Consider the following 26933-nt stretch of genomic DNA (forward strand, 5'->3'; position numbering starts at 1 on the left):
TTCAGAGCCAAGGGATTTATTCCGAGTACCAGAACCGGACGTAGCTCATGGCCCTTCTGCATTCCCAGACACCCCAGATTTTCCTCCTCCTCCTTCCCCCACAGTTCAGATGTATAAACGTAGCCTTTTGTTGCTTTGCTCTGGGAAAACCACCAGGAGTCAGAAATCCTCGCGGGGCACCCAGAGGTCTGCTAGCTCTGAGACGTTTTGGTTTTAAAGACATGGCAACTGCCTGCTGTTTCGACTTGACAGCTCAGGGAAGATACCTAGCTTCATAAATTCGTAGAAAATCCAGACTTTAACCGACTCTCCTCATTCCAACACCATCTTAACCCTTAAAGAAAGGTGAATTTATTCCCCAAGCGTGAGAGCACAGACACGGCCCCCCACCCAGGGGGTGTCCAAGGGGCAACAATAGACATTTGCAGAGGCAGTTCAGCAAGTCAGGTGTTCTGAAAGCCCCTCTCCAGACAAGTCCTGAGGGCAAGGAGATGTCGAGAGGTTTATTGTTCTTTTGGTGACAGGGACTTAAGAGGTGTTGGGAAAGGGGTCTGAGAAAGTGACCTCATGTTGAACTGGTGTACCCCTTGTGTGCCCCTCCCCATTTGTGACATGCCAGGGATGTAGTGGTGATGTATCAGTGAAGCCCCTTGAAGTGCATTCTGGGGGAAAGAGGGAAGGTTTAAAAGAGGAGGTCGCCCCATGCTCAGGGTTCTTACTCCTGGGGGGACCTGTTGTGCAACAATAAAGATCATGGTCTACTGACCGCTGTTTTGCTCCAAATTACTCGGCTGGAACTTCCATTCTTTTACTAAGCGCATAGACCCACGGGGGACTTGCACCCCGATGAGCTAAGCTCTTGAGTAGTCTCTCACCCCATAATTTTTTCCATAACGCTGCCATGATGTCATTTTGGGGCAGGTAAAATGGGATACTTCTCACAGGAACAGGCAACCGCGAGGCTTAGTGGGGGGAACCCCCAGGCAGACCCACCCCCTCCCCACAGACACAAGACAAGCACCTTTGGCTAAAATGGTTTTTCGCAGGCGAGATGAGTGCTGTCTGCCTGATCCAACCTTTTCCAGAGAAATCCAGAGAACCACCCTGGGCAAAGGGGCCCAGGCTTTCAACTGCAGATTCGGGGAGACACCCCCCTCCAACAAGGAAGCGTGTAGGTGGGGCCCAGAGGGCAGGGCTCTTCTTCTTCCGAAACTTGTAATAATTACAAAAATAGACGATGGGGACTGTCGTAAAATAACACTCCCATCTGCCTCTTCTGATTCTCTTTTTCTCTCTGCTCATCCCTCTCGCGTTGGGGAGAAATCAGTCTCACAGTTGCCTCTGGGATGAGAGTGACGTGGCTCAGTTGTTTCATGGAACTGGAGAGTTGGAAGAGATTCCCAGAGGGTCAGGACTTGCGGCACGAGGATCCCCAACAGGTGGCCCCCCAACCTCTGCTGAGAAACCCCCAGGGAATGAGAACCCCCTGCCTTCTGAGTTTCAGCAACCGCAAAACCTGTGGGGGAATTTCAAAATCACCACTGGGGGTCAGATATTGCAGGCTGGAGTCCTTAGTGGTCCCCTAAACTGATTCATTTGGCACAAGTAAGATCCTCCCTCCGCCACCCTGAGATTCTCCACCCCGATATTTTTTCAAGGAACAAAAACAGAGGAAGACGACTGACGGCAGCCTCGCTGGCTCCCTGTTCCGTCTCGCAGAGTTGTGCATTCGGTGGTTCTTTTTCCTGAGCTTCTTTGCAGATCCACAACACACACACATGCACCCCACCTACACACACAGCTTGGGTTCCTGCCAACGTGATGAGAGCAAAATGTTTCGGGGGGGGGGGGGGCTCTGGCAGTGACTGGCTGCTTTGGGAGGTGTCCCAAGGATGATATTTGGGCGGCGTGAGCTAACAGAGTTTTCTGGTGCTGCAGCAGATGGGTCTTCTTCAGAGGGCTTCCTTTTCTGCCACAAAGAAAGCAACAGGGACCCTTCTGCCCACTCTCTGGCCCCCCAACCAGCTGCAAAGAGCCCCCCAAGGTGATCATTGTACCGCCTTGACATAAACATGCAGCTCATCGAGAAAAGGAAGGGTGGAAGGAAGGAAGAACAGTCCCAGGCAGAGAGAAAACAAGAGAAGGCAGGGTCTGCGTTGATGGCAGGAGACAGGCGAGGCTTCTTCAGGAAAGACCCCCCCCCCACCAAAGGGCAGGAAGGCCCCCCCTTTCTCCCTCTGCTCCCCCCTAACTCAAGCACAGCACCAATTTCTGCTGGAGAAAATGGAGGGGTCAAGAAAGAAGGTTTGGGCCGTTGGCAGGATGTGGAAATGTCCTTCCCAAGAGGTCCTGGAGCACTTCTTGCTCAGGAAGAGTTTGGGGCGGCAGAGAGGGACCCAATCCAGAGTCAAAGAGGAGGAGCAGAGGCTTCCTTCGCGGAGCCTGCAGAGAAACTGGATCACCAGGCACAACAACGTCAAGGGAAAGAGGGCAGCCGGAAGATCGGAGACAGAGGAAGCTCCTGCAAAAGGGGAGAGAGGGGGAGTGGATGTGGGTCAACAAGCACAAACATCAAACCTCTGGATCTATATTTTAACCCCGGAGGCCGTGGCGAATTAATTGCAAAACGAGCTTGCTGCAAGCGCGGGAGTCGATTTATGGCCTGTGGACAACAACTTGTTTGCTGTGACCCAGTTTTCAAAATGAAGGGGATCCCGGGACACCGTTCCCAGTGAAGGTGACTTGGGTGCAAAAGAGGTCAGGGAGCTCCTTCCCTCTTCCATCCACAAGCGGCCCTAAAGGTCGTCTCGGGACAAATGAACCTGAAAGGAAAACGGCGAGGTGAAGCCACCGGATTACGGGGCATCGGGGCATATCTGTTTGGCTGGGGAAAACCCAGTTTGAGCCCCACAACTGAAGAGAAACACTTCATGCATCTGATTCAGCAGACTGTGGTCCATGGAAACTTCTGAGGCCACAATTTATATTTGTAAAGGATTTCAGGGGCTGCAAGACTCGTGTTTCGTTTGGGTTTTTTTGTTGCAGCAAAATTAGTCACCTTGCAAGGAATTCCTCACTGGTAGGAGATCCAGCGCAATCGCATCTGACGCACATCCAACTTGCACCATTTAAAGCTGGGCTGGTTGAAACTGCGCTCCTTAAATCCAAGCGAGGTGGATTTAGTGTTAGTATTTTTAGCATTTTTTGGTTGTTCTAAAATGATTTTTTTCCTCGATTTTCTTCCTTTACCTTTTCATAAACCACCTTGAGGGACTTGGATTTTCTTTTCTTTTTACAATCAAAGAGTGTACAGTTTTTATGAAATAATTAAATAGCAGCAGCATCCGTGGGTTGGGTTTAATTTGGGGGAAGTTAGGTAAAGGTTAAGGGACCCCTGACCATTAGGTCCAGTCGTGGCCGACTCTGGGGTTGCAGGGCTCATCTCGCTTCACTGGCCGAGGGAGCCGGCGTACAGCTTCCAGGTCATGTGGCCAGCAGGACTAAGCCGCTTCTGGGGAACCAGAGCAGCGCACGGAAATGCTGTTTACCTTCCTGCCGGAGCAGGACCTATTTATCTACTTGCACTTTGACGTGCTTTCGAACTGCTAGGTTGGAAGGAGCAGGGACTGAACAATGGGAGCTCACCCAGTCATTGCGGGGATTCGAACTGCCGACCTTCCGATCAGCAAGTCCTAGGCTCAGTGGTTTAACCCACAGCGCCACATGCGTCCCTACATGCAGCAAAATACCTGATGGCTATTCAGCAACCGAATTTGCAAAGGAGGGTGGGCAGGAGCTGGTCTGGCCCCCCTTTAAACAGAGAGCTGAGGGTCCTCCCTGACTGCTGAGGTTTGGCCGGACCCAAAGGAGGACAGGGAGACACGGAACGCAAACACACACACACACACAGAGCACCCCACCTGGCAAAGGTGCATCACCTCCTTCCTCTCGGCCAGCTTTCACCTCTTCCGGAGCCTCTTCATGAAGCAGCAGGTGACGGTGACGAGGACGGTGACGCCCATGAAAAGGGCACTGGAGACACCGGCCAGGAGAGGGATGAACAAGGTGTCGATGGCTGGGGAGAGGAGAGGAAGAAACGGAAGAGGGTCAAGAGGGCAATGGGCTCGGTTTAAAAGCACCTTTCCCAAAAAACCAGAGTCCTTTTCGTTGGGATAATCAGAGAAAAATTCCCAGCTGTCAAAAAATGTCCAGGGATGTAGGAGAGGATATATTGTTTGATTATAGCCTTTCCAACTTGTGTTAACAAATTCACAATTTAGCAGAGTAACATTCCCCCTTTTAAACTCACAGCGGATGCATTTGCTGAGGCTGACTAAAGCCTCTAGAATAACTGTTCTGGTATTTTCCCCTTATTACCTCATAAAAGATAAGACACGAAAAAGTCTTCTATAAAAGTATAAAAAGAGTTTACTCACTCACATTCTGTTCACAATCGGGTCCCAGAAGGCAGGCTCATCTTAGAAAAGTAACACACACCTGGAAACCATCTCATAAGGAGACAGTCCCTTTGTCCTCTCTGGGCTGGAGAGAGAGATGGCTGCCCTGTCCTGTGCTTTTGTCGTTACCTGCAAAATTCCTCTTTGAACCTGTTGCGCAATAAACTTTGGTCTACAGCTATTTGCTTCGGTTGGTGGCTGGACTCCTTCCTTTTTTGTTTTTTAATATAATTTTTATTAACAATCCAATCCAATCGCATTACTTCCAAATTACAAAGCCAAATTTTTAAATTTTTGTTGGGAGTACCCATGCTTCGAGCTCTGAAAGGGATCCAAGCATCTCTCTTCCTGCTGCTTTAGTACGGACTCCTTCCTTTATTCCCGCGGGCTCTGCCTGACCAGCTGGGGGACTGAGCAGCCTCGCACCTAGATTTTTCCGTAACACCCCTAAGTCCGTGATTGGTCAGAGATGAATGGATGGAGGTTGGATGCAGTGACAGCAAGGCAAATCTTTATTTTTCTGTTGCAACAGAGACACCGAACCCTTTTAAGGGTTTGCGTTTTGGTGTGGAGAAGGAGGACATCTCTACAAACCTCCAGCAATAGCATCACCCATAAGGCGGGGTGAATGTGGCTCTGGCAGGCCAAGGTGTGATATTCCTGAGGATCTGGCAAATTTTACATGGCTCCAGACACAGTTTGGCCAAGACATTGGCATTTGATAAGACCGCCAGACATCTCTCAATGCAGAGAGCACCTTGGCAAACACTGGCAATGAATCCCAAGGAGGTTCATAGATATAGGAGAGGAACTTCCCCTGCTTGCTATCTGCCTCCCTGTTCTCAGGCAAGGGGGACTCAGGAGGCCAAGGAAATATTGAGCGTCTTTAGGAGAGCCAAGATGGCTTTGGGATTGCTCTCCTGTACTATTGTAGGCATGTGAGTTAAAGTGGTACCTCGGGTTACATATGCTTCAGGTTACAGACTCCGTTAACTCAGAAATAGTACCTTGGGTTCAGAACTTTGCTTCAGGATGAGAACAGAAATTGTGCTCCGGCAGCACAGCGGCAGCAGGAGGCCCCATTAGCTAAAGTGGTGCTTCAGGATAAGAATAGTTTCAGGTTAAGAACACACCTCCAGAACAAATTAAGTAATTTAACCCAAGGCACCACTGTATATGCTTATGTATGTGTGTTTACCTCGTGCAATTATCAACATTTATTCTATATTTAAGACCTTAGAATCACTTAAATCTTAGAATAGCTTTGGAAGTGGATACAGACTGCAGGGTTAGAAGATAGTGTATTTTAAAGCAGTATTATTTGTGAAGATTTTTATGGTAAGTAACTGTGATAATAATGGTTAAAAATTATAATATATGAAACTGCTAAAAATGAGGTAAAATGAAAATCAGATGGGGGGACTTGGGGAAGCTCACCTAACCGTTTAGAAAAAATAAGGACGAGACAAAAATTTGTTTGTATTGTTTGTTTTTCTGTTTGCATTGTTTATTTGTGTTATGAAATGAATAAAAAAAATTGGGGGGGGGGAGACCTTAGAATTACTATAAGAGGCGACTGACAGCCATCTCCTCCTCCACATATTTGTCCAACCGGATTTTAAAGGCACCTAGGTTGGCCATCTCTGGCTCCTGTGGCAAGGAGTTCCATAGTTTAACTCTGCACTCTGCAAAGAAGGCCTTTCTTTTCATCTGTGAAAAAGGACACCGTCTGCCCCAAATCTCCCAACAGGAGGATTCTGCCCGACTCCCCCCCCCCCTGAAAAAAGAAGGGGTTACTCACCCAACGTGTACGGATAGACAGTGACCATGTTGGACTTGGCAGACCCAGCCTTGTACCAGCTGAGGTCCGGATAGCGCACCCAGGCGGTGACGGCGCAGTGGTACTTGCCCTCGTCCGACGGCTGCACCCCGTGGAGGCGCAGGCGGTGGCTGGTGGGGCCAGCTTTGTCCACGCTGATGGCGCCCCCTGAAGGCCGGCTGGCCAAGTCCGCCACCCCCTCGCGGCTGATGGAGGCCAGCATGACCCCATGAGAGGTGGGGCCCTCGTCAGGCAGCTCCACCCACCAGCTGAGGGCCAGGGCGATGTCCTGCGTGGCTTCCACCGAGATGTTGCAGCGGACCTCCGCCGTGTCCCCACGGTAGATGGTGGCGGACGGCAGCCACGCCGTGGCCTCAAGCACCACCGCTGCAGGGGGGGCAGAGAAGAGGGCAGACTCAGCATCCCCGAACCCCGGCAACGTATCTCGGAGACACTCCTCTGCCTGGCAGCTTCAATTATCATTTTTCTTAGCCAACCCATTGAGTCCCAGACCCTCTTCCGACGATGGCCAAGAGAACCTAGGAACTGAGGTCGTTCTGCTCGGACACTGAGGTCCAGCGCTGAGGGCTTTCCAACAGTTCCCTCCCTGCGAGAAGCCAAGTTACAGGGAACCAGGCAGAGGGCCTTCTCGGTGGTGGCGCCCGCCCTGTGGAACACCCTCCCACCAGATGTCAAGGAAATAAACAACTATCTGACTAGAAGACATCTGAAGGCAGCCCTGTTTAGGGAAGCTTTTCATGTTTAATAGGTTATTGTATTTTAGTGTTTTGTTGGAAGCCGCCCAGAGTGGCTGGGGAAACCCAGCCAGATGGGTGGGGTAAAGGTAAAAGGTAAAGGTAAAGGGACCCCTGACCATTAGGTCCAGTCATGGCCGACTCTGGGGTTGCGGCGCTCATCTCGCTTTACTGGCCGAGGGAGCCGGCATACAGCTTCCGGGTCATGTGACCAGCATGACTAAGCCGCTTCTGGCGAACCAGAGCAGCGCATGGAAACGCCATTGACCTTCCCGCCAGAGCGGTACCTATTTATCTACTTGCACTTTGACATGCTTTCAAACTGCTAGGTTGGCAGGAGCAGGGACCGAGCAACAGGAGCTCACCCCGTCGTCGCAGGGATTTGAACCGCCGACCTTCTGAACGGCAAGTCCTAGGCTCTGTGGTTTAACCCACAGTGCCACCCACATACATAATAAATTATTATTATTATTATTATTATGGGGACCGAAGAAGAGCCTGGTTGCTGGCCCATCCAGGCCAGGGTCTTCTCCTCACAGGGGTCAGCCAGATGTCCCATTTGGGAAACCCGCAAGCAGGATCCAGGCACAAGGGCATCTCTGGCGTCCCATGGCTTCCAGCAACGGCCATTCAGAAGCACCGCTGCCTCCATCGTGGCCAGGAGCCCTCGATATCCCTCTCCAAGAACTTGTCCAGTCCTTATTTATTTGCATAAATAAATATTTTTATAGCGCCGTAAAAAAAAAGGTATCACGGAAGGTTACAATATGAAAACCCCAAACCGTCCAAATGATAGAATATCTACAGATGGCTATGATGACGGGGAGAATTAGAGGGTATCCAAAACAGAAAGTGCAGACAGAATGGAAAATCTTTAAAGAGTATTTGGAAAAGTATTACAGTAACAAATATCTCCTGGCAGAAATAGGATGATCCTTGTAAAACAGCAAATGTAATGTTTTCTGATATCTGACGAAAACAAAGAAAGAAATACAGTAACTTGGAACCGGGTGTGAAAAAATTGTAGAAATAATAGCGCAATGAGTCTAATCGGAAGCCAAATATGTTTGTTTTGCTGTGTTTCCTTCTTCCTCTTTTCTTCTTTCCCTTCCCTTCACTCCCCCCACCCTTCTTCTTTTTCCTCTTTTCATTTCTGTGTTTCCTTTCCTGGTCTTTCTCTTTTGTATATGTTAAGAAAAAGATCGAGAGAAAAGTGTATTATGAAAACCTCAGCAAGTTATGTGTAATTTCTTTATCAGTATTTATAAAATGTTTAAATTGGTTAATTGTAATGATTTGATGTAGCAACTACGGTGGTTTTTTCCTTTGTTATTGTTGAATTCTAAAAAAAGTTTTATTCTGTTTTAAAAAAAAAATGAAAACCCCAAACTGGACAGTAAAGTCATGGGAAGTTTAAAGCAAGTCAAAAGCAAAAAGAAATTAGAAGCAGGATCCAGGGGCCTTTGTGGAGGGATGGATCCTGGACTGACCGCCTGGCGGGAGAGAAAGGTTTTTAGCAGGCATTTAAAAATTGGCACAGAAGGCGCCCGCCTGGTTCTGTTTGCCCTTTTGATTTTAACTAAAAATACATATTCAAAAACTATTGTTTGATTCAACTGCACAGGGGATTTTTATTTTTATTTTTACGGTTTATTTCCTCTTCCTCTTTTCTCTCCTCAAACAGGTAGGTGCGGCTGAGAGGGAGCGACTGGACTAAGGTCACACACAGTGAGCTACTTCAACTCTGCTCAGGTGCCTGGAATGCGAATGTGAATTTTAACCGGCCTCTTTTAACTTTCCCCCCTACTGCAATTTTTCCTTGATTGCACTGTTTTGCCTTATTTAAGCCGCTTTGAGGTTTGTTTCTACAATAAAGCGTTTTATGAAATAAATGTACAGTCCTACCTCGGGGTACAGACGCTTCAGGCTGCGCATTTTCGGGTTACGGACACGCAGAAACCCGTAAGTTACTTTCGGGTTTCGGCAGTTGCACATGTGCAGAAGTGCTAAATCGCACTTTGCGCATGCGCAGAAGTGCCAAATCGTGACCCGCACGTGCGCAGACGCAGCGCTGCGTGTTGCGAATGCTGTGGGTTGTGAACATGCCTCCCGCATGGATCACGTTCACAACCCAAGCATCCACTGTAAATGAATAAATGTAGAGGAGGAGAAGGAGAAGGAGAAGGAGAAGGAGAAGGAGAAGGAGAAGGAGAAGGAGAAGGAGAAGGAGAAGGAGAAGGAGAAGGAGAATCTAAACAGGACATGAGAGTGGAATCAGCTTTAACGGTTCCAGGGCTGCTAATTGTCCTTGTGCCAGCAAAGGAGAGGGGCAAATTTGGGGACCCAAAGCCAGCTCAGTGACCCCATACGCACCTTCCGATTTCATGTCTACCGTCAGGGCCTCGGACCGGACACTGGCCACTTCGCGCAGCTTGTCGCCGGAGGAGCGCACAAAGGCCCACACCACGCACCGGTAGGAGCCCACATCGCTGGGCTGCGCAGACTCAATCCGCAGCTGGTAGGAGCCCAGAGGGGAGCCCAGTTTCTGCAGGGACACGTGGCGCCGGCCGACGTCGCGGTTGGCATAGTTGTCGCCCAGGACGAGCGCCCCGTCCGGGTCCAAGCGGGCCACCAGGCGCCCTTCTCCCTCACTGCCCTGGCTCACTTCCCAGCCAAGGGAGTAGACGATGTGCGGCAAAGGGGCGGCCTGGAGGCCAGAGGCATTGCAGAGGAGTTCCAGGGCTTCTCCAGAGCCGACGCGGACTTTGGCGGGGCTGGCGGAGGCGGCCAACTGGCTGGCTGAAAGCAGAGCAAGAAAAAGTCAGGGGAGAGAAGGTCAGAGCAGCCCAAGCGAAAAGGATCAAAGGGTCCCAGCAGATCACGATTTTGACAGGAGTCAACCGTGTGATGCAGCAGCAAAAAAGGCTAATGCAATTAATTCTAGGTCCAGGGAAGTCAGAGTTCTGCTCTCTTCTGCCTTGGCCAGACCCCACCTGGAAGACTGTGTCCAGTTCTGGGCACCACAATTTAAGAAGGATGTCGACAAGCTGGAAGGTGTGCAGAGGAGGGCAAGCAGGCCTTATGAGGAGCAGTCGAGGAAGCTGGATATGTTTGGTCTGGAGAAGAGGAGACTAAGAAAAGGTATGAGAGCCATCTTCAAATACAGTGGTACCTTGGTTCTCAAATTTAATCTGTTCCAAAACCAAAGCGTTCCAAAACCAAGGTGCGCTTTCCCATAGAAAGGAATGCAAAATGGATTAATCCGTTCCAGACTTTTAAAAACAACCCCCTAAACAGCAATTTAGCATGAATTTTACTATCTAACGAGACCATTGATCCATAAAATGAAAGCAATAAACAATGTACTGCAGTCACACAATCAATCAATAGCTGAACTGGGTTCCACACAGTCACAAAAACAAAAGAAAAAAGTTGCAAAAACAAAAATGCAAAGTAAATAGCAAAACGAGACAGTCCTCAGTGTAACACTCAAAACGGAAGTGTGGCACTCAAAACAGAGCATGTCTGGCTTCCGAAAAAGGTTCGCAAACTGGAACACTTACTTCCGGGTTTGCAGTGTTTGGGTTCCAAGTTGTTTGAGTACCAAGGCGTTTGAGCACCAAGGGACCACTGTATCTGAAAGGCTGTCCCATGGAAGAGGGATCCAGCTTGTACAGTGGTACCTCTGGTTGCAAACAGGATCTGTTCCGGAGCCCCATTTGCAACATGAGCAGAACGCAACCCGCGTCTGTGCATGCTGCTATTTGCCGCTTCTGTGCATGATGTTATTCTGCGCGTCTGAGCATGCGCAAGCGGCGAAACCCGGAAGTAACCCTTTCTGGTACTTCTGGGTTGCCGCGGGATGCAGCCTGAAAAGATGTAACCTGAACCGAACGTAACTAGAGGTATGACTGTATTCTCCTTCTCCACAGGGGGCACAAACCAATGGATCCAAATGGCAAGAAAGGGGTTTATGACAACTTTAGGAAGAGCCATTTGGCAGTGGAGCAAACGGTGGTGAACTCTCCATCGTCGGAGGTTCTTTTCAACAGAGCCACCTGTCAGGGATTCTGTAGCAGTGATTGCAGGGGGGGTGGACTAGAGGACCCTTGGGGTCCCTTCGAATTCGTACGATTCAATGAATGCAGGAATTGCAGCAAAGGAATCCCTGGCAGGTGGCCACCGAACCTCTGCTCCCAAACCACCAGCGAAGGCGAATCCGCCACCTTCCAAGGGAGCCCGTTCCACTGCCAAACGGATCTTCACCCTCAGACTCTCCCACCTCCAAGAGCCACAGTGGATCCCTCTGCTCTGTGGATCCCTCCCCCCGAGGAAAACTCACCTGGTTTTAAACACAGGGTAAGGAGTCTCTATGGTAGTAAGAGAAAGGTAAAGGGGACCCCTGACTGTTAGGTCCAGTCATGGCCGACTCTGGGGTTGCAGCGCTCATCTCGCTGTATTGGCCTTGGGAGCCGGCGTACAGCTTCTGGGTCATGTGGCCAGCATGACTAAGCCGCTTCTGGCGAACCAGAGCAGCGCATGGAAACGCCGTTTATCTTCCCGCCAGAGTGGTACCTATTTATCTACTTGCACTTTGATGTGCTTTCAAACTGCTAGGTTGGCAGGAGCAGGGACCAAGCAACGGGAGCTCACCCTGTCGCGGGGATTCGAACCGCTGACCTTCGGATCGGCAAGGCCTAGACTCTGTGGTTTAACCCACAGCTCCACCCACACCCCATTCTATGGGAGTATATTGTATTTAAAAATGGAGTGCCAGAGTTTTTAGGGGGCTAACCAGGCTGGGATAGCTGGAATAGCAGGCTTGCTGGTTTTTGAATTTTTCAATTTGGTTGTTCTGTATGGGACAATGACAATAAAGATTATTGTATCATATCGTATCATATCATACCTACGGTGCGGACGGTGACTTGAGCCAGCACCACCCGCTTCTCTGCAATCTGCTGCCAGCTTCCGTCAGGATCCTGGATCCACTCCCCGGCGACGCAGTGGTAGATCCCTGCGTCTTCGGGCCTCAGCCAGCCCAGGACCATCTGGTACCGCCGGTCTCCCGTCTTGGCCAGCGACAGCTCTTGCGCCCGGTGGCGCTCAGCGAATCTCTCGCCAGCCTCCACGGCAAAGTCTCGGCGCACGGCGATCACCTCCTGCAGAGGCTGGACGTCCCTGGAGGCATCGGGGGCGGACAGGCCGAAGGAGACGGAGAGATGGACGTGCTGTGGGGTCTGGCTGCTCACGGCGCACGTCAGCTGGAGGTCCTGACTTTCCCAAAGCGTCAGCTGCAGCGGAGAGGCGGGCACAGCCCCCCGGCTGCGGAAAGGGGGCTTTGGGGCGGAAGGAGCAGCCGGCGACACGGAGAGCTTGTCGGGGATGACTGTGGGGAAGGAGGGAAAGCAGATCAGGGCCCCCCTCAGTCGCATCAGGTGAGGGGAAATTACGGCTCTGCAAAAATGGGCATCTTAGGCAAAACCGCACCCGAAACACATACCGTATTTTTTGCTCTATAGGATGCACCTTTTCCCCTCCAAAAATGAAGGGAAAATGTGTGTGCATCCTATGGAGCGAATGCAGGCTCCTTGGCTTCAGTGATAGCAATGCAAAGCCTCCAAAGCGCAGAGGGAGCACTCCCCCCACGCTCCAGAGGCTTCACGTTGCTTTTGCTGAAACCGCCTGAAGCCCCCGGAGCGCAGGGAACTGCCGCTGCACTCCGGGAGCTTCAGGCAGATATCCGCAAGCCTTTGGAGCACAGCAGGAGTTCCCGCTGTGCTCCGAAGGCTTGTGGTAAGCCGCCTGAAGCCTGGAGAACGAGAGGGGTCGGTGCACACTGATCCCTCTTGCTCTCCAGGCTTCGCTTCGCTGGAGAGGCGCTGCACAGTTTTCCCTCTCTGCGCAGCGCCCCTTCAGCGAAGCGGGAGGAGAAATGGAAGGGGCTCCGTTTCTCCTCCCTCTTCGCTGAAGGGGCGCTGGCAGAGAGGGGGAGAATTTTCCCCCCCTGTTCTCCCCCTCCTATGTTCCGGTGTGTCCTATAGAGCGAAAAATACGTTACGTTTATAAAGTGGAAATCTGCACTAAGGTGCTGATGAATTTTCAAGAGGGGTGTAATTGTATTTTGAGACACTCCTTCTCCAAATTGAGGCATGCATAGACAGGGGTACCTCAGTTTTCGAGCGTCTCAGAACTTGAACATTTCGGTTTTCAAACGCCAAAAACCCGGAAGTCATTGCTTCCATTTTCAAACACGCCTTGGAAGTCGAACGGCTTCCACTGTGTGTTTTTCAGTTTTTCCAACTGGACTTGCAACCAACCCTTTGCGCCTCGGTTTTCAAACATTTCGGAAGTCGAATGTTTTCTTGGAACGGATTACGTTCGAGAACCGAGGTACCACTATATAACACACACGCCTGTTAGAGAGTTGCACCACACTGCAAAACTGAGAAAAGTGCAGATTCCAAAAAGTGTGTGTTGGTTTGCATGTTGGTCTGAGAAGAGAGAATGAGGACATTTCTCATGAAAAATTGGCTGGTTTTTCATTCGACTCTGAGCCCACCTGGCTTCTGTGAGTTGTGCTCACTGCTAGTTGTACTGAAATTAATCAGCAAGGTGAACGTAAGTTAATTCATTTCAATGGGTCTACACTTGAGTAGAATTTATTGCATCTCTACCCCACCTTTTTCTCCAGGGAACTCTCGGGGGGCCACAGGGTTCTCCCCCTCCCCATTTAATCCCCACAACAATCCTGTGAGGTAGGTTGGGCTGAGAGAAGCCCTGAGGTCCCACCCAGAGCACTTCATGGCTGAGTGCAACTTTGAACCCTGGTCGTTCCAACGTCATAGTCCAGCGCTCTAACCACTACACCGCACTGCCTGTTTTGTTTTATTTTATTTTCCACCCTTCACTCAAAGGTCCCAGGGAGGGCTATGAAAACATAAAGCAGTTTTAAAACCTACTTTTAAAAAACAAAAAAAAACCCCAACACTTCCATTTTAAAGTAAAGGTAAAGGGACCCCTGACCATTAGGGCCAGTCATGGCTGACTCTGGGGTTGCGGCGCTCATCTCGCTTTACTGGCCAAGGGAGCTGGCATACAGCTTCCGCGTCATGTGGCCAGCAGGACTAAGCCACTTCTGGCAAACCAGAGCAGCACACGGAAATGCCGTTTACCTTCCCGCCGGAGCGGTACCTATTTATCTACTTGCACTTTGACGTGCTTTTGAACTGCTAGGTTGGCAGGAGCAGGGACCGATCAACAGGAGCTCACCCCGTGGTTGGGATTTGAACCACCAACCTTCTGATCGGCAAGCCCAAGAGGCTCAGTGGTTTAACCCACAGCACCACCCGCGTCCACTGGGTCCACTGGATCAGGCCCAAGGGAGACTATCGAGCCCATAGTGGCCAACCAGGTGCCCATTACTTGAAAGTCGCAACCAGAATCCGAACACAAGAGCAACACTCTCTTCTCTTGCGGTTTCCAGCATTGCTGCTTCCAGCCAAGTCATTCTGGCTAGTAGCCCTTGATAGCTCTCTTCTCCTTTATTAATTTATCCAAACCGCTTTAAAGCCATCTAGGCTGGTGGCCAGCACTCCCTCCAGTGGCAGGGAGTTCCACAGTCTAACTGCACTGGCTCTTGGTGCAGGGACAGAGAAGAGAGGTGGATACAATTTCCTTTAATAAATAGACTATTTAAAAAAACAACCCAAGGTCCGCAATGAACAGAGGCAGGAGTTTCCAGCCCCGGAAATATTTCTTTTCCGGATTTAGCTGCCAGGAGGACGTGGGGGCTTCAGATGGGGAGCCAGATGGGCCCCCTTCCTGCTCTCATGCCCCCCCACGGCCCGCCCCGCAGGGCTGCCCACTCGGCAGAGCTTGGCCTGCAGACAACTCCAGGCTCGGAAGCCATCTGCTCCTCCCAGCCGCTAAACGGATTAGCGGAGCAACGGACGCAGCAGCGACCTCGGGGAAAATCACCATTGCTAATGCAATAAACCTCCACATCAGATGACCGCGGAAGGTGCCTGCATCCCACACTCGGTCCCAGAGGCAGCAAGGTGCAGTGGTTAGAGTGTCGGATGAGGACCAAGGTTCAAATCGTCCCACTTGGCCATGAAACTCCTCAGGACCAATCACAGCCTCTCTTGGGCTTGCCCAACTCACAGGGTGTTTTTGAGGGGATCCAATGAGGACCAGGACTGGGAGAGAACAGGGTTCGAATCCATGCACGGCTCCCACAAAGCTCACAGGATTTGACCTTCAATTAACATAGTATTGCCTATTTAAATAGGCACTTTCCTGCACCTAAGGAAGTCCAGCTGCTGGATCAGGCCATCTCGGCCAGCCCTCTGTTCTCATGGTGGCCAAATACCCCACAGGACCTAGGAATCCAGATAGACTGCCTGGGGAGCTGGAGGTTCCATTAGGTCATTGGAAGAGCCTCCTGGATCAGGCCAATGGCCAGCCGGAAGCCCAAAAGCAAGCCCAAAACCAGAGTGCAACTCTCCCCCCTTGCAATTCCCTGCACTTCCTGCCTCCGTGGAGGGACAGCCAAGCCATGGGAACATCAGGAGAGTCTTGCCCATCAGAGCCAGCATGGTGACGTGTTTGCAGAGCCTCCAGCTCCAGTGGCAGTCTATCTACATTCCTAAATTCTTGGGGGAATTTGATGTTTAATGCTGTATTGTGTTTTTAATATTCAATTGGGAGCCGCCCAAAGTGGCTGGGGTATAAATAAGAATAAGAATAGTTGTTGTTGTTGTTTTTGTTGTTTTTGTTGTTGTTGTTGTTGTTATATTATTATTATTATTATTATTATTATTATTATTATTATTATTATTATACCAGTCTCTGCCGCCACAGCAGGTGCTGTGATTCTCCAGTGATTTGACTTCACCTCCATTGTCTCTTGAGACAAAAGAGGAATTTGACCCCTGGGAGAACAGGGGACTGGGCTAGGATTGGCCCCCTTTGGCCGATCCAGAATGACTCTCCTTACGCTTTCATTGTCCTCAACTTCCTCCCCCTCCCTTTCGGTTCTGGCCCCCCCATACCCCTCCCTCGCCCCGTACCTCTCAGCTCCACCTTGCTGCTGTACGTCCCGTGGTACTTGGAGTCGGTGGTGGGGGTGTAGCACTCATAGACCCCCGCATCCTCCGGGCGCACCCCCTTGATCCGCAGTGCCACGGCGTCCCCTCGCAGCCGCTGGATGGAGACATTGCCCGCCTGCACCCGGGGCGCGAAGACGGCGTACGGGAACTTGGGGTCCTTGGTGCTGACTACCCCGATGGAGATGTCGGGGGCCGACGGGCGGTAGAGGAACCACTCAAAGTGCTGCAGGGTTGGGCCCTCATACTCCGAGACGTTGCAGGGGATGGAGACGGACGTCCCTTCCACGCGGTACAAGGGCCCCGGAGGGAGGTGGACTTCCCGGGCGCTGGCGCTCAGGGCTGCGGGGAGAGAAGAGAAGGCATTGCAGAACTGCGGGGAGGAGTGGGTCCCCTAGGGGTCATCCAGACCAACCCCCTGACATGCAAGAATGACAGCTCACAAATCGCTGACAGGTGGCCACCCAAGCACTGCTTAAAAACCTCAAATGAGCCATGGAATTGCAGAACTGGAAGGGAACCCCAGGGCTCATCCAGACCAACCTTGCAGTTGTGGTTAGAACAGGGTCCTAATTCCTCACTCACTTGGGTGTCCTCAAGCTAATTATGATATCTTTCTCTCTCTCTCTCTCTCTCTCTCTCTCTCTCTCTCTCTCTCTCTCTCTCATTTAATTATATTTTTCAAACTGATTTTTTTTTAAAAGGTCTCCTATCAAGTGAGCATTAACAGATAACCTGTCAGACACACTCAGATTTCTGCTGTAGACCAACTTTTCTGTGATGTAGGTATGATGTGTCTGGGGGTGGTTTTGGACTCCAGGGTGGGCAATTTAAAATGTCTCTAGAAGGGCAAGCACACCTCCTCCTCTCTCCTGCATGTGATGGGAGCACCCTGTTGCAATAGATCGATACAGATCAGGCTTACCAGCTGCTTTTCTTCTCAATATTCTCTGCTTGGCCTCTGTTATTTTCTCCGACCAATGGAGAACCTGCAAAGGACTCTGTAAGGGCTCTTGTGTCCCCCATAAGGGAATAAGGGCAGATTTCCATTTATTACAAAACGTTTTTTGCAATGACCTTCAAATCAAAGAATTACATAGTTTCGTGCGTTGACTTTCCCATCCTCGTCTCCACAGTGTTTTTGCTCAGACTTTTTCCACTGCATTATATCTTTGTCCATTACCAAAAGTTCCTGCGTTAGCAATTACTTTGTCATTTTTCATTTGCTGCTTTTATCTTCAACGCTGCCTGCAATTTCATTTGACTGCAACGCTTTTGCAAAATAGTTCACATTCTTCTATAGAAAGTTCATCCTTTGGATCTCTTAATTTCGCCGTCAGCTTTGCCCTTTTCTGCCAAGTCCCTTATCTGAAAGCCATTCCTCCTCGGTTAAATTACCGTCTCTAAGCCCAGCCTACCTCACAGGTTTGTCGTGAGGACGAAGGGGGAGGGTCAAATCCTGAGCTGCAAATCAAGCCAAGCGAAGACGGAAAAACAAGCAAGGAGAGACCTTTGGTCGGGTGTGAAAACCAAATTATGGGGCTGGGTTTCAGGCAGAGTTCAGCTGTAATCTTCATTGTTTTAATGATTAAACGCAGAGTTGGAAAAAGCCGTTAATTCAGCAGCAGGGCTAGGAGAGGTCATGTCGGCTAATTCCACCAGAGTGGTAGAAACAGCTGGGAGTTGACATCAGGGTGGGAGGAATTACTATTTTTTTGGTTTTATATATATTTTTATTATTTTTTACATATCATTCCTAAAAATCATATAACATAATTTCTTATCTTAAACAGTGTTTTCAACTTCCATCAACCACATCTGAAGATTTTTCAGTCTTTATCACTTAATCTACATTTTTTAATTTCCTTATTACTTTTAATTGTCCTTAACTAACAATTCTCTTCATAATCTTCTCTGCAATATTTCGCACAGTCCTCCTTACAAAACTTCTTGCAATCTGAAATATATTTTTTTTTTTGAGTGAGGTGGGGCTTTCCTGCAAGAAATAACTCAGGGTAACAAAGTACCGCCTCCCATCTACGCAACAGATGCTTCTTGTTGTTTCTTGGCTGGTTGCTGATGAGTTTATTCATAGAATCATAGAACTGTCGCATTGGAAGGGACCCCCAGGTCTCATCTAGTCTGACCTGCTGCAATGCAGGACTCCCGGCTAAAGCATCCCTGACAGGGACCTCTGCTTAAAAACCTCCAGGCAAGGAGAGTCCATCACCTTCCGAGGAAGATGCTTCCACTGTCAAACAGATCTTGCTATCAGATAGCGCTGCCTAAAATGTTTAGTTGGAATCGTTTTGTTTGTTTATACCCCACCTTATTTCTCTGCCAGGGACTCAAGGCTGCTAACAGATAAAATAAGAACAGCTAAAAAACACAGGAAGAATAAGAAGAAACATTCATTAAAAATAAGAACCATTCATAGGATTAAAGGTTAAAAGGTAAAGGACCCCTGGACAGTCAAGTCCAGTCAAAGGCGACTCTGGGGTTGCTGTGCTCATCTCGCTTTCAGGCCGAGGGAGACAGCGTTTGAAGGTGACCCGGAAACTACAACTAATCCAGAATGCGGCAGCTAGACTGGGGACTGGGAGTGGCCGCTGGGACCACGTAACACTGGTCTTGAAAGACCTACATTGGTTCCCGGTATGTTTCCAAGCACAATTCAAAGTGTTGGTGCTGACCTTGAAAGCCCTAAATGGCCTCAAAGGCCCAGTATACCTGAAGGAGCGTCTCCACTCCCATCGTTCTACCCGGACACTGAGGTCCAGCTCCGAGGGCCTTCTGGCGGTTCCCTCCCTGCGAGAAGCCAAGTTACAGGGAACCAGGCAGAAGGCCTTCTTGGTGGTGGCATCCACCCTGTGGAACGCCCTCCCACCAGATGTCAAGGGAATAAACAACTACATGACATTTAGAAGACATCTGAAGGCAGCCCTCTTTAGGGAAGTTTTCAATGTTTGATGTATTAAAGTATTTTGATAATTTGTTGGAAGCCGCCCAGAGTGGCTGGAGCAACCAAGCCAGATGATGATGATGATGATGATGATTATCCACAGACAGCTTTCCAGGTCATGTGGCCACCCCGTTGCGAGGATTCGAACCACCGACCTTCTGATCGGCAAGTCCTAGACTCAGTCGTTTAGACCACAGAATTGAAGCTATCTACCTATGATCTATTAAAAACACATTAAAATCAGCTCTTTTCCATTTGGATCTTGCCCTTCCTACCAAAGGACCCTTTCAAAGGTGTGAAAACCAGGCTAGAAATCCCCATCTCCCTCAACCAGACCCTTGGCCATCTCAGTCGCCCTCCTCTGCTCACGTCCCTGCTTGTCGATATCCTTCTTAAACTGGGATGCCCAGAACTGGACCCAGGATTCCAGGTTGGGTCTGGCCAAGGCAGACTAGAGCAGTGCTATCACTTCCCTTGATCTGAGCTAGAATAGTGTTGGCCTTTTTTGCTGCTTCATCACACTACTGGCTCATGTTGAGCTCAGACTAGATGACGCTTGGGGTCTCCCTTCCATCTCTACACTTCTGTGAATGTAAGTGGGGGGGGGGGCGTTGTAGTGGGTTAAGGCTGGGCATCGAAAAAGCCCCCAGCCCCCCCCCGGAAGATGCACTGGAAAGAGCATGGGTTTTTTAAATATTTTTTTATTAAAAATTTAAACAAAACATGTTACAGTGGCACCTTGGGTTAAGTACTTAATTCGTTCCGGAGGTCCGTTCTTAACCTGGAACTGTTCTTAACTTGAAGCACCACTTTAGCTAATGGGGCCTCCTGCTGCTGCCACGCCGCCGGAGCCCAATTTCTGTTCTCATCCTGAAGCAAAGTTCTTAACCTGAAGCACTATTTCTGGGTTAGCGTAGTGTGTAACCTAAAGCATATGTAACCCGAGGTACCACTGTATCTTAAAACATATCACCCTTAATTCCCACCCCCATTTCCCCCCCCCCTTCCCATAAAACAACCTACCCTGACTTCCCTCAGTCCCAATCTCTGGTTTCTCTATGAATGCTTTTCTCTGCATGTTACAGATTTGTATAGATCCTTAATTTGTCTAGCTGTTTGTTATCAATAAAAAGTCCAATTCACTTTGTTGCATCTTTAAGTACCATATTTTTTGCTCTATAAGACTCACCTTCCCCCTCCTAAAAAGTAAGGGGAAATGTGTGTGCGTCTTATGGAGCGAATGCAGGCTGCGCAGCTATCCCAGAAGCCTGAACAGCAAGAGGGATTGATGCTTTCACTGCTGTTCTGGCTTCTGAGATTCAGAATATTTTTTTTCTTGTTTTCCTCCTCCAAAAACTAGGTGCGTGTTGTGGTCTGGTGCGTCTTATAGAGCAAAAAATACAGTGCTTTGTAAAAGGTTCCCATTCATCTATAAAGTCACGGTTATCCTTGTCCCGTAGTTTATGTGGGAAAGAGCATGTTAAAATATGACACTGCAATCTCACTCGGTGAATGTGGGGTGTTCGAGAGGACCTCGGTGTGCGGAATAATTTTAAAGAGCTGGAAAACAAAAGCAGTTCTCTGCAATTCAGCTCAGCTGGGAATCAGGTCCTGTCTCCCCAAGCCGGGAGGAGAGAGAGAAAAATACCACACGGCCCTTAATTCCATAACAGACTCATTAAGCCAAATGAGTCCACTGGGGAACCCAGATGTGGGGAAGGGCTGCCCCAGAGGGGATGGGGCTCCTTCCCTCCCCCTGGCAACTGGGGCAAGAGGATTCTCTTCCCGGCAACAAACAAATCAGTCTGTTGATTACAGAAATCTCCAGGCCGTGGATTGGGAGTGTTGCAGGAATTTATGTCTAGGTTGGGGCGGGGGGTTGCCCCTCCAGCAGATATCATGCACAGGCAGCCCACTACCAAAATCAGCACCATCACTTTTGTGACTTGTCCCCACAAAACACTTCATCACAGTTTCTTCCTATCTATTCTAAGGGCCTCTGCTGCACAATACCAAATGTAAAAATTCGCTGATAAATCTCTGTACTGGCTCACTGGGAAAACTTCAGAAATTCCTATAGACCTGTGAGCTCAGCTCCTCAGCAGCCCCTCTGCCTGAGGGATAATCCCTGGCATCCTGATACCTGAGTGCCAGACAGGTAGCCATTCCAGGAATAAGGGTGGGATGAACTTGGCTGGGAAACAGGGAAATGTAGATATCTCTTTTGTTCCACTTGATGGGTGTTTGGTGGAGGGCAAGGGGAACCATGGGGCAGGGTCCAGGATGCTCAGATTACTGCCGCCAGACCTCCCCTTTCATGATGTAACCATGATGTAGTTGGGGGGGGTGTAACATGGGGATTAGCAGCTAATAAAAGCTTGGGTTCTCTTTGGTTGGGGGCTTCCATCTTGCTTCGTCTTGCAGTGAGTTGGAGTCCTGTCATGACAGTTTCAATAAGCCTCCTGGCTGCTCTTTTGCTCTGGGAATCCTGGCTGGTGTCTTTGCTTTTTAGTCCAAGGGAGCCCTCGGATTTCTCCGTTAACAGGAGCAAGAGCAGCTCCTGACGGTTCCTGCTCCTGGGTGCACAAGGCGATGGTTGCAGAACTCTGCACGTGATCATGGAGAGACGGAAATGTTGTCTGGTGCACAAGCACAGCAGAGGAGACAAAGAGCAGCAGCCGCACACCAAGGAGAACAACAAAGCTGCCTTCTTCTCTGGAGAGGAGTTGCAAAGGCAGAGACCCACATCTGGGGCGCCACGTGGGCAGCAGGCAAGATCTAGGTCAGCCCACCTCAGCCCCCTCCCCTCCCAGGCACCGCAGACCCCAGCGTGACTCCAGACTGCAAAGCAGACAGGGCCTGAAAGGAAGAGGCCGTCCTCGGGTTTATTAAGAGGCAGCGTGGCCCAGCGGTCGGGGTATTAGACCAGGATCTGGCAGAGGGTAGGGATCCTACCTGCTCTTGCGGTGTGTGACTTGCCTTTCTCAGCCTCACCCACCTCGCAGGGTTGTTGTGCAGATTAAATGAGGAGGCGGGGAGAGAACCGTTGGCACTATTAGGGGTTCTTGGGGGGGACAGAAATGCCAATTATAAATAAACAGGATGCACCTCTCCAGGGAATTTCTGCTTGTGGAAATGAGGAAGGGAAACGTCAGCTGTTGCTATAGGTACTTTCCCCCCCAAATATATAAATTGAAAGCCTCTGCAAGGAATCCAGTGGCACTAATTTGCGTTATCTTTGCATCTGCTGCTTTGCATATATGTAGATAGATGCAAATAGGGGGAGCTGGCTCATGGGGCTCCCCAGGCTGCCTCGTGACTTGCATCTGATTCCTTGGCTGGCCCTGACTGACAGCTTCCTCCTCCTGCCATTCCAAACAGTCACACGACCTTTTAATGACAAATTTCTGCAATAGAATAACTGGACTCCTCTCTCTCCCTCCCCTATTGATTCTTTCTTTCATCTCGTCCTGCTGCCTCTCCTCCCCACCCTTAAATTGGAAGCACCTCAGGGCAGAGACCTCTCTTCTTGCTTGTTCTTTACTATGGATAAAATTCACTGTACATAAAGATTTTTTGCAAGAACTTTCTGCAACAGGAAGAAAGTGGTCCATGAGGAATTATTCCTGTGAAGAGCTGTGCACATTAATAGCTCAGGATAAATAACTAAATAAGGATCTTATTTAGCAGCTGAGTTGTTGCAAGCCAGGAAATCTGGCAGCCCTGTCTCTCTTTCCTTCCCATAAGACACACTTTGGAACTCCCTGCCTATTGATATCAGGCAGACAGGCGCCTTCAATGCATCCTTTTTGGCACCCGCTAAAAACATTCTTGCTGAGTCAAGCCTGCCCAGAGAAACGCTGCTGCTAATTTTAATCTGTTTTAGAATTTTAATTTTTTTGCACGTTTTAAAGTATAGTTTGGGGGGCGGAGCATTGATTTTTGTGAACTACTTTGAGGTTGTTGAGGTTTCACAACAAAGAGCTGCGTAAATACTATGCAATAAATAAATAATATAGGCATGCATATAGGGTTGGTGTGAATAAGGATTTTTAAGGTGATGAGAAGCAGTGTCAGGGTAGAGGCTAGAAATGGAGATTTGGGCCAGGGCGGGGGCTGGGGATTTCTGAGCCTCCCTCAACTATTCCTCATGAGGCATCGTTCCCAGACCCTTGATCATTTTGATAATAGGTAAAGGTAAAGGGACCCCTGACCATTAGGTCCAGTCGTGGCCGACTCTGGGGTTGCAGCGCTCATCTCGCTTTACTGGCTGAGGGAGCTGGCAGACAGCTTCCGGGTCATGTGGCCAGCAGGACTAAGCCGCTTCTGGCGAACCAGAGCAGCGCACGGAAACGCCATTTACCTTCCCACCGGAACGGTACCTATTTATCTACTTGCACTTTGACATGCTTTCGAACTGCTAGGTGGGCAGGAGCAACAGGAGCTCACCCCATCGTGGGGATTCGAACCGCCGACCTTCTGATTGGCAAGTCCTAGGCTCTGTCGTTTAACCCACAGCACCACCTCATCAGGATAAGGGTCTCTAAATCTATTAAATCTATTAAACCCGCACCCTGGTTCCAATGCCACTCTATTCCTAGAATCCCACAGGAGGCAATGGTGGCTTTGAAAGAGGATTAGGAGACAAATTCACGGAGGAGGAGAGGGCTATCGAGGACCACTAGCCACAATACTCAGCCTCCAAAGGCAGAGGCAGCAATTTTTCTGTATGACAGCCACTGGAAACAGCAGGAGGGAAGGGCGTTTTGGTGCTCCAATCCTACTCGCTGGCTTCCCACAGGACTGCAGGGGGGTGGTCTAGATGACTCTGGGGGTCCCTTCCAACTCTACAATTCTACAAACTGTTCAGCTACTGTGAGAAGAGGATGCTGAGCTGGGGGGGGGGGCACTGGCCTCATTCAGCAGCCTCTTCTTGCATTCTTCTTTTCCAGCTTGTCCATGTCCTTTTTAAATTGGGGCGCCCAGAACTGGTTGCTCTGGAATCGTTGCAACCCCCCCCAAAAAAAAACCCCAGGGATCTTAGTGCGAAAAGCGGTTCATAAATTACAAGATAATTGTTATTAATAATCATATTTGCTGAGCGAGCTGTCAGAACCTGAGTCTTCCCCGCCCCCTCCTGCGCATTTTGCCAAGCAAACCCCCCCTTTCTCTTTCCATCTGTCCACCCCCCCTCCTCCAAATCCTCCCAGATGTCCCTCCAAAACTCCTAGATTAGGTTGGGGGTTTATCAGGCGGCTGGGGAGGGCGGACGTCAGTCAAGCAGGTCTGGGAGAGACATTTGCAAAATCCTGGCAGGCCAGCAATTCCCAAAACCCATCAAAAGGCTGATAGGAACCACATTCTGCACCCCCGTCTCCTGAAAACCTTCCAAGCCAGTAAATGCTTCTAGCTCTCTCCCCCCCCCCCTTTTCCGGTTCCATTCAACAAAAACCGAAACCTTTCAGCCTGGCTGAGTCAGGCCTGCATGGAAAGATCTTTTTCCAGGAGCCTTGAAAAGTGTCAAAGGGAAATAAATGGCATTTCTGCTGTTCCAAGACAAGACGCTTTGTACTTGGCGGGGGGGGTGGAGATAAAGAGACAGAAAATGAAATCGGAGGCAGCCACGCCACTAACAACGCCCCCCCCCGCGCGCCCCCCGACTTCTTTATCGATGCACGAGAAGAGAAATTGCAGAAGGTTTCGCCCCCAACATAAAATGCAAAGGGGAGTCTCCGCGCTCCCCTCCCCGCAACGCCTGGCGAGATCAAAGTCTTCGAGGGCGGCGCGCAAAAGGAAAGCAGGATTGCAAACCACCCTCTTTTTGCAAGCAGAACCGGGGGGGAACAGTTGCGGGGCCCCCCACCCACCCAGTCCTTGCGCGCGCCCTTTCTGGCTGAGGATGCAACAATGAAGGCTTGGGCTGCCTTGCCAAGGGCGGGAAAGGGGGCGCGCAATCGAGCCGCCCCCAGCCCCTCCCCACAGACCCCCACCCTTCTCCTTCCGACCCACCAGGCCCAGCAAAAGCTTCTCCCCCCCCCCAAGAAAAGGAAGTCCAAGCGGCTCTGCGCCCCCCCCGCCCCGGACTCACCGGCCAGCAGGAGCAAAAGGAGATCGGGCATCGCCTGCTTGCGAACGGCATCCATCTCGGAGGGAGGGGGCAGGCTGGACCGGGGCTGGCCGCTCGCAAAGGATGAAGATGATGCTGATGCTGAAGCCCCACCCGGGAGGAGGGGGCGCCTCTTGGCTGCTTCCCGGGCTCCGGAGAGGTGCGGGGGCTCCTGCAAAGCGCTCCCCGCCTGGCCACGCCTCGCCCCGTCCCCCCGCCGCCTCGTGCCCGCCAGATGTGGGAAGGAGGAGGAGGGAGGAGGATGCTCAGGGAAGGTGGGGCGGAGGAAGGGCGGGGGGTCGAGCGCGCATTCGCACTCTGTGCGTGCTCAGGGGACTGCCCAGGAAAGGCTGCCTTGCTCGCCTGCTTCTTAACCCGCTTTGAAGGACTGCGGATTCGTTGATCCAGATCAAAGCAGACGAAGGGACGGAGCAGGGGAACCGAGCGCGCTTTTGCACTCTGCACGTGCTCAGGGGACTGTCCCGACAGGTCGGCTTTGTATATTTCAAAAGCACTTCTCACCTGCCGTAAGGGAATGGTCATAAATATATTTTTAAAATTATTTTTATTAGGGATTTCAACATAACAATTTATCAAAAATACATCATCCGCATTTCCCCCCCATTTTCCCCTCCCCCCTTCCCCCTAAAAAGAAAGACACCCCCCCCCCACAGACTTCCCTCAGCTCTTCTCTCTGGTTTCTCAGCACGTTATTCTCTGCATGCTGTAAAATTGTAAAGATCCTCAATTTACCTATCTGTATATTACCAATAAAAAATGTGTGAGTGTTTATTCAAACCCTGCCAAGGAGTCCAGTTCATTTTGTTGTTTCTTAAAATACTTTGTAAAAGGTTCCCATTCTTCTTTAAAATCACAGTTATCCTTGTCACGTAGTTTATGTGTCAATTTCGCCAATTCCGCATAGTCCATCAATTTCTCCTGCCACAGTTCTTTAGTCGGGGTTTCCTCATTCTTCCATCCTTGTACTATTAAGACTCTTGCCGCCGTTGTCGCTTACATGAAAATGTGTTTTAATATCCTTGGCAGGTCTTTTCCTACAAGGGATTGGTCATAAATAGACCTATTATTGTCCATATCCCACTTTTATTATTATTATTATTATTATTATTACCGAGACAGGGACTCAAGGCAGCATACACAAATTAACCACGCAGCTGAAATGCAGAAGGCTAAAAACGTATGAAAGAGCATCGTTAAAAGGCAATTAAACACCATCAAAAACAGATCTGCCAAAATGCAGATCATAAAAACAGTGTGGCATCATTTAAAAGCCCTTTATTTTAAAAATAGTCAGCTCCCAGAGGCCTCTGGGAATAAAACAGTCTTCCAAACCCCAGTTGCTGGAGAAAATGCTCTTGCGCCCAGATCCTGCTTGCAGGTTTCCTTCTGTGACGTCTGGCTGGCCACTATGAGAACAGAAGGCTGGACTTGATCCCTTTGGCCTGATTCACCAGGCTCTTATATTCTTGTGAAATTTGGAACCTGCATTTGCACTGAGAAGGTTTGGAAAAATGAAGAAAATTCTAATAAATAAACAAGGAGAAAGGTCTTCTTTTCCACCCTTCGGCGCCCCTGATTCCCACTGGTGTGAGTCAGGAAAATGGGTGTAAAGTGTGTGTGTGAGGGGCGTGCATTTAGCTGTGGATTTAGCCAGTGCTGAGCATCCCTCTCTGACTCTGTGTACAACCAGGCCCTGCCATGTG

The 26933-nt window shown here is 49.9% G+C and overlaps 1 protein-coding gene across 2 annotated transcripts; it reads right to left on the reverse strand.

Annotated features, from left to right (window-relative positions):
- IGSF8 (immunoglobulin superfamily member 8) lies at positions 1-25478 on the reverse strand. 2 transcript variants are annotated; one of them, XR_014163474.1, is made up of 8 exons: positions 25192-25478; positions 16106-16483; positions 11941-12420; positions 9405-9830; positions 6259-6663; positions 3921-4075; positions 2397-2521; positions 1-2364 (listed from the first exon to the last, which is right to left on the reverse strand). XR_014163474.1 is itself a non-coding variant. In XM_081891538.1 (7 exons), exons 1-6 carry the CDS (start codon positions 25244-25246, stop codon positions 3960-3962), a joined length of 1860 nt encoding a protein of 619 aa, XP_081747664.1. In that variant the 5' UTR covers positions 25247-25470; the 3' UTR covers positions 1-2521; positions 3921-3959. The 2 variants fall into 2 exon arrangements, 1 of the variants encoding a protein (XP_081747664.1); XM_081891538.1 differs by having other exon boundaries at positions 1-2521; positions 25192-25470.
- Between the last annotated feature and the right edge of the window lie 1455 nt (positions 25479-26933).

The sequence above is a fragment of the Podarcis melisellensis genome, assembly GCF_964234715.1.
Source record: "Podarcis melisellensis genome assembly, chromosome: 16".
In the NCBI taxonomy this organism is placed as follows: Eukaryota; Metazoa; Chordata; class Lepidosauria; order Squamata; family Lacertidae; genus Podarcis; species Podarcis melisellensis.

Bases quoted from the DNA above. Each gene is read 5' to 3' on its own strand.
- IGSF8 (XM_081891538.1), bottom strand. From the start codon at position 25,246: ATGGATGCCGTTCGCAAGCAGGCGATGCCCGATCTCCTTTTGCTCCTG. The intron at 12,421-16,105 runs GTACGGGGCGAG...CCTTCCCCACAG, and splicing joins CAGCAAGGTGGAGCTGAGAG to TCATCCCCGACAAGCTCTCC. The intron at 4,076-6,258 runs GTGAGTAACCCC...TCCTCTCCCCAG, and splicing joins TGTCTATCCGTACACGTTGG to CCATCGACACCTTGTTCATC.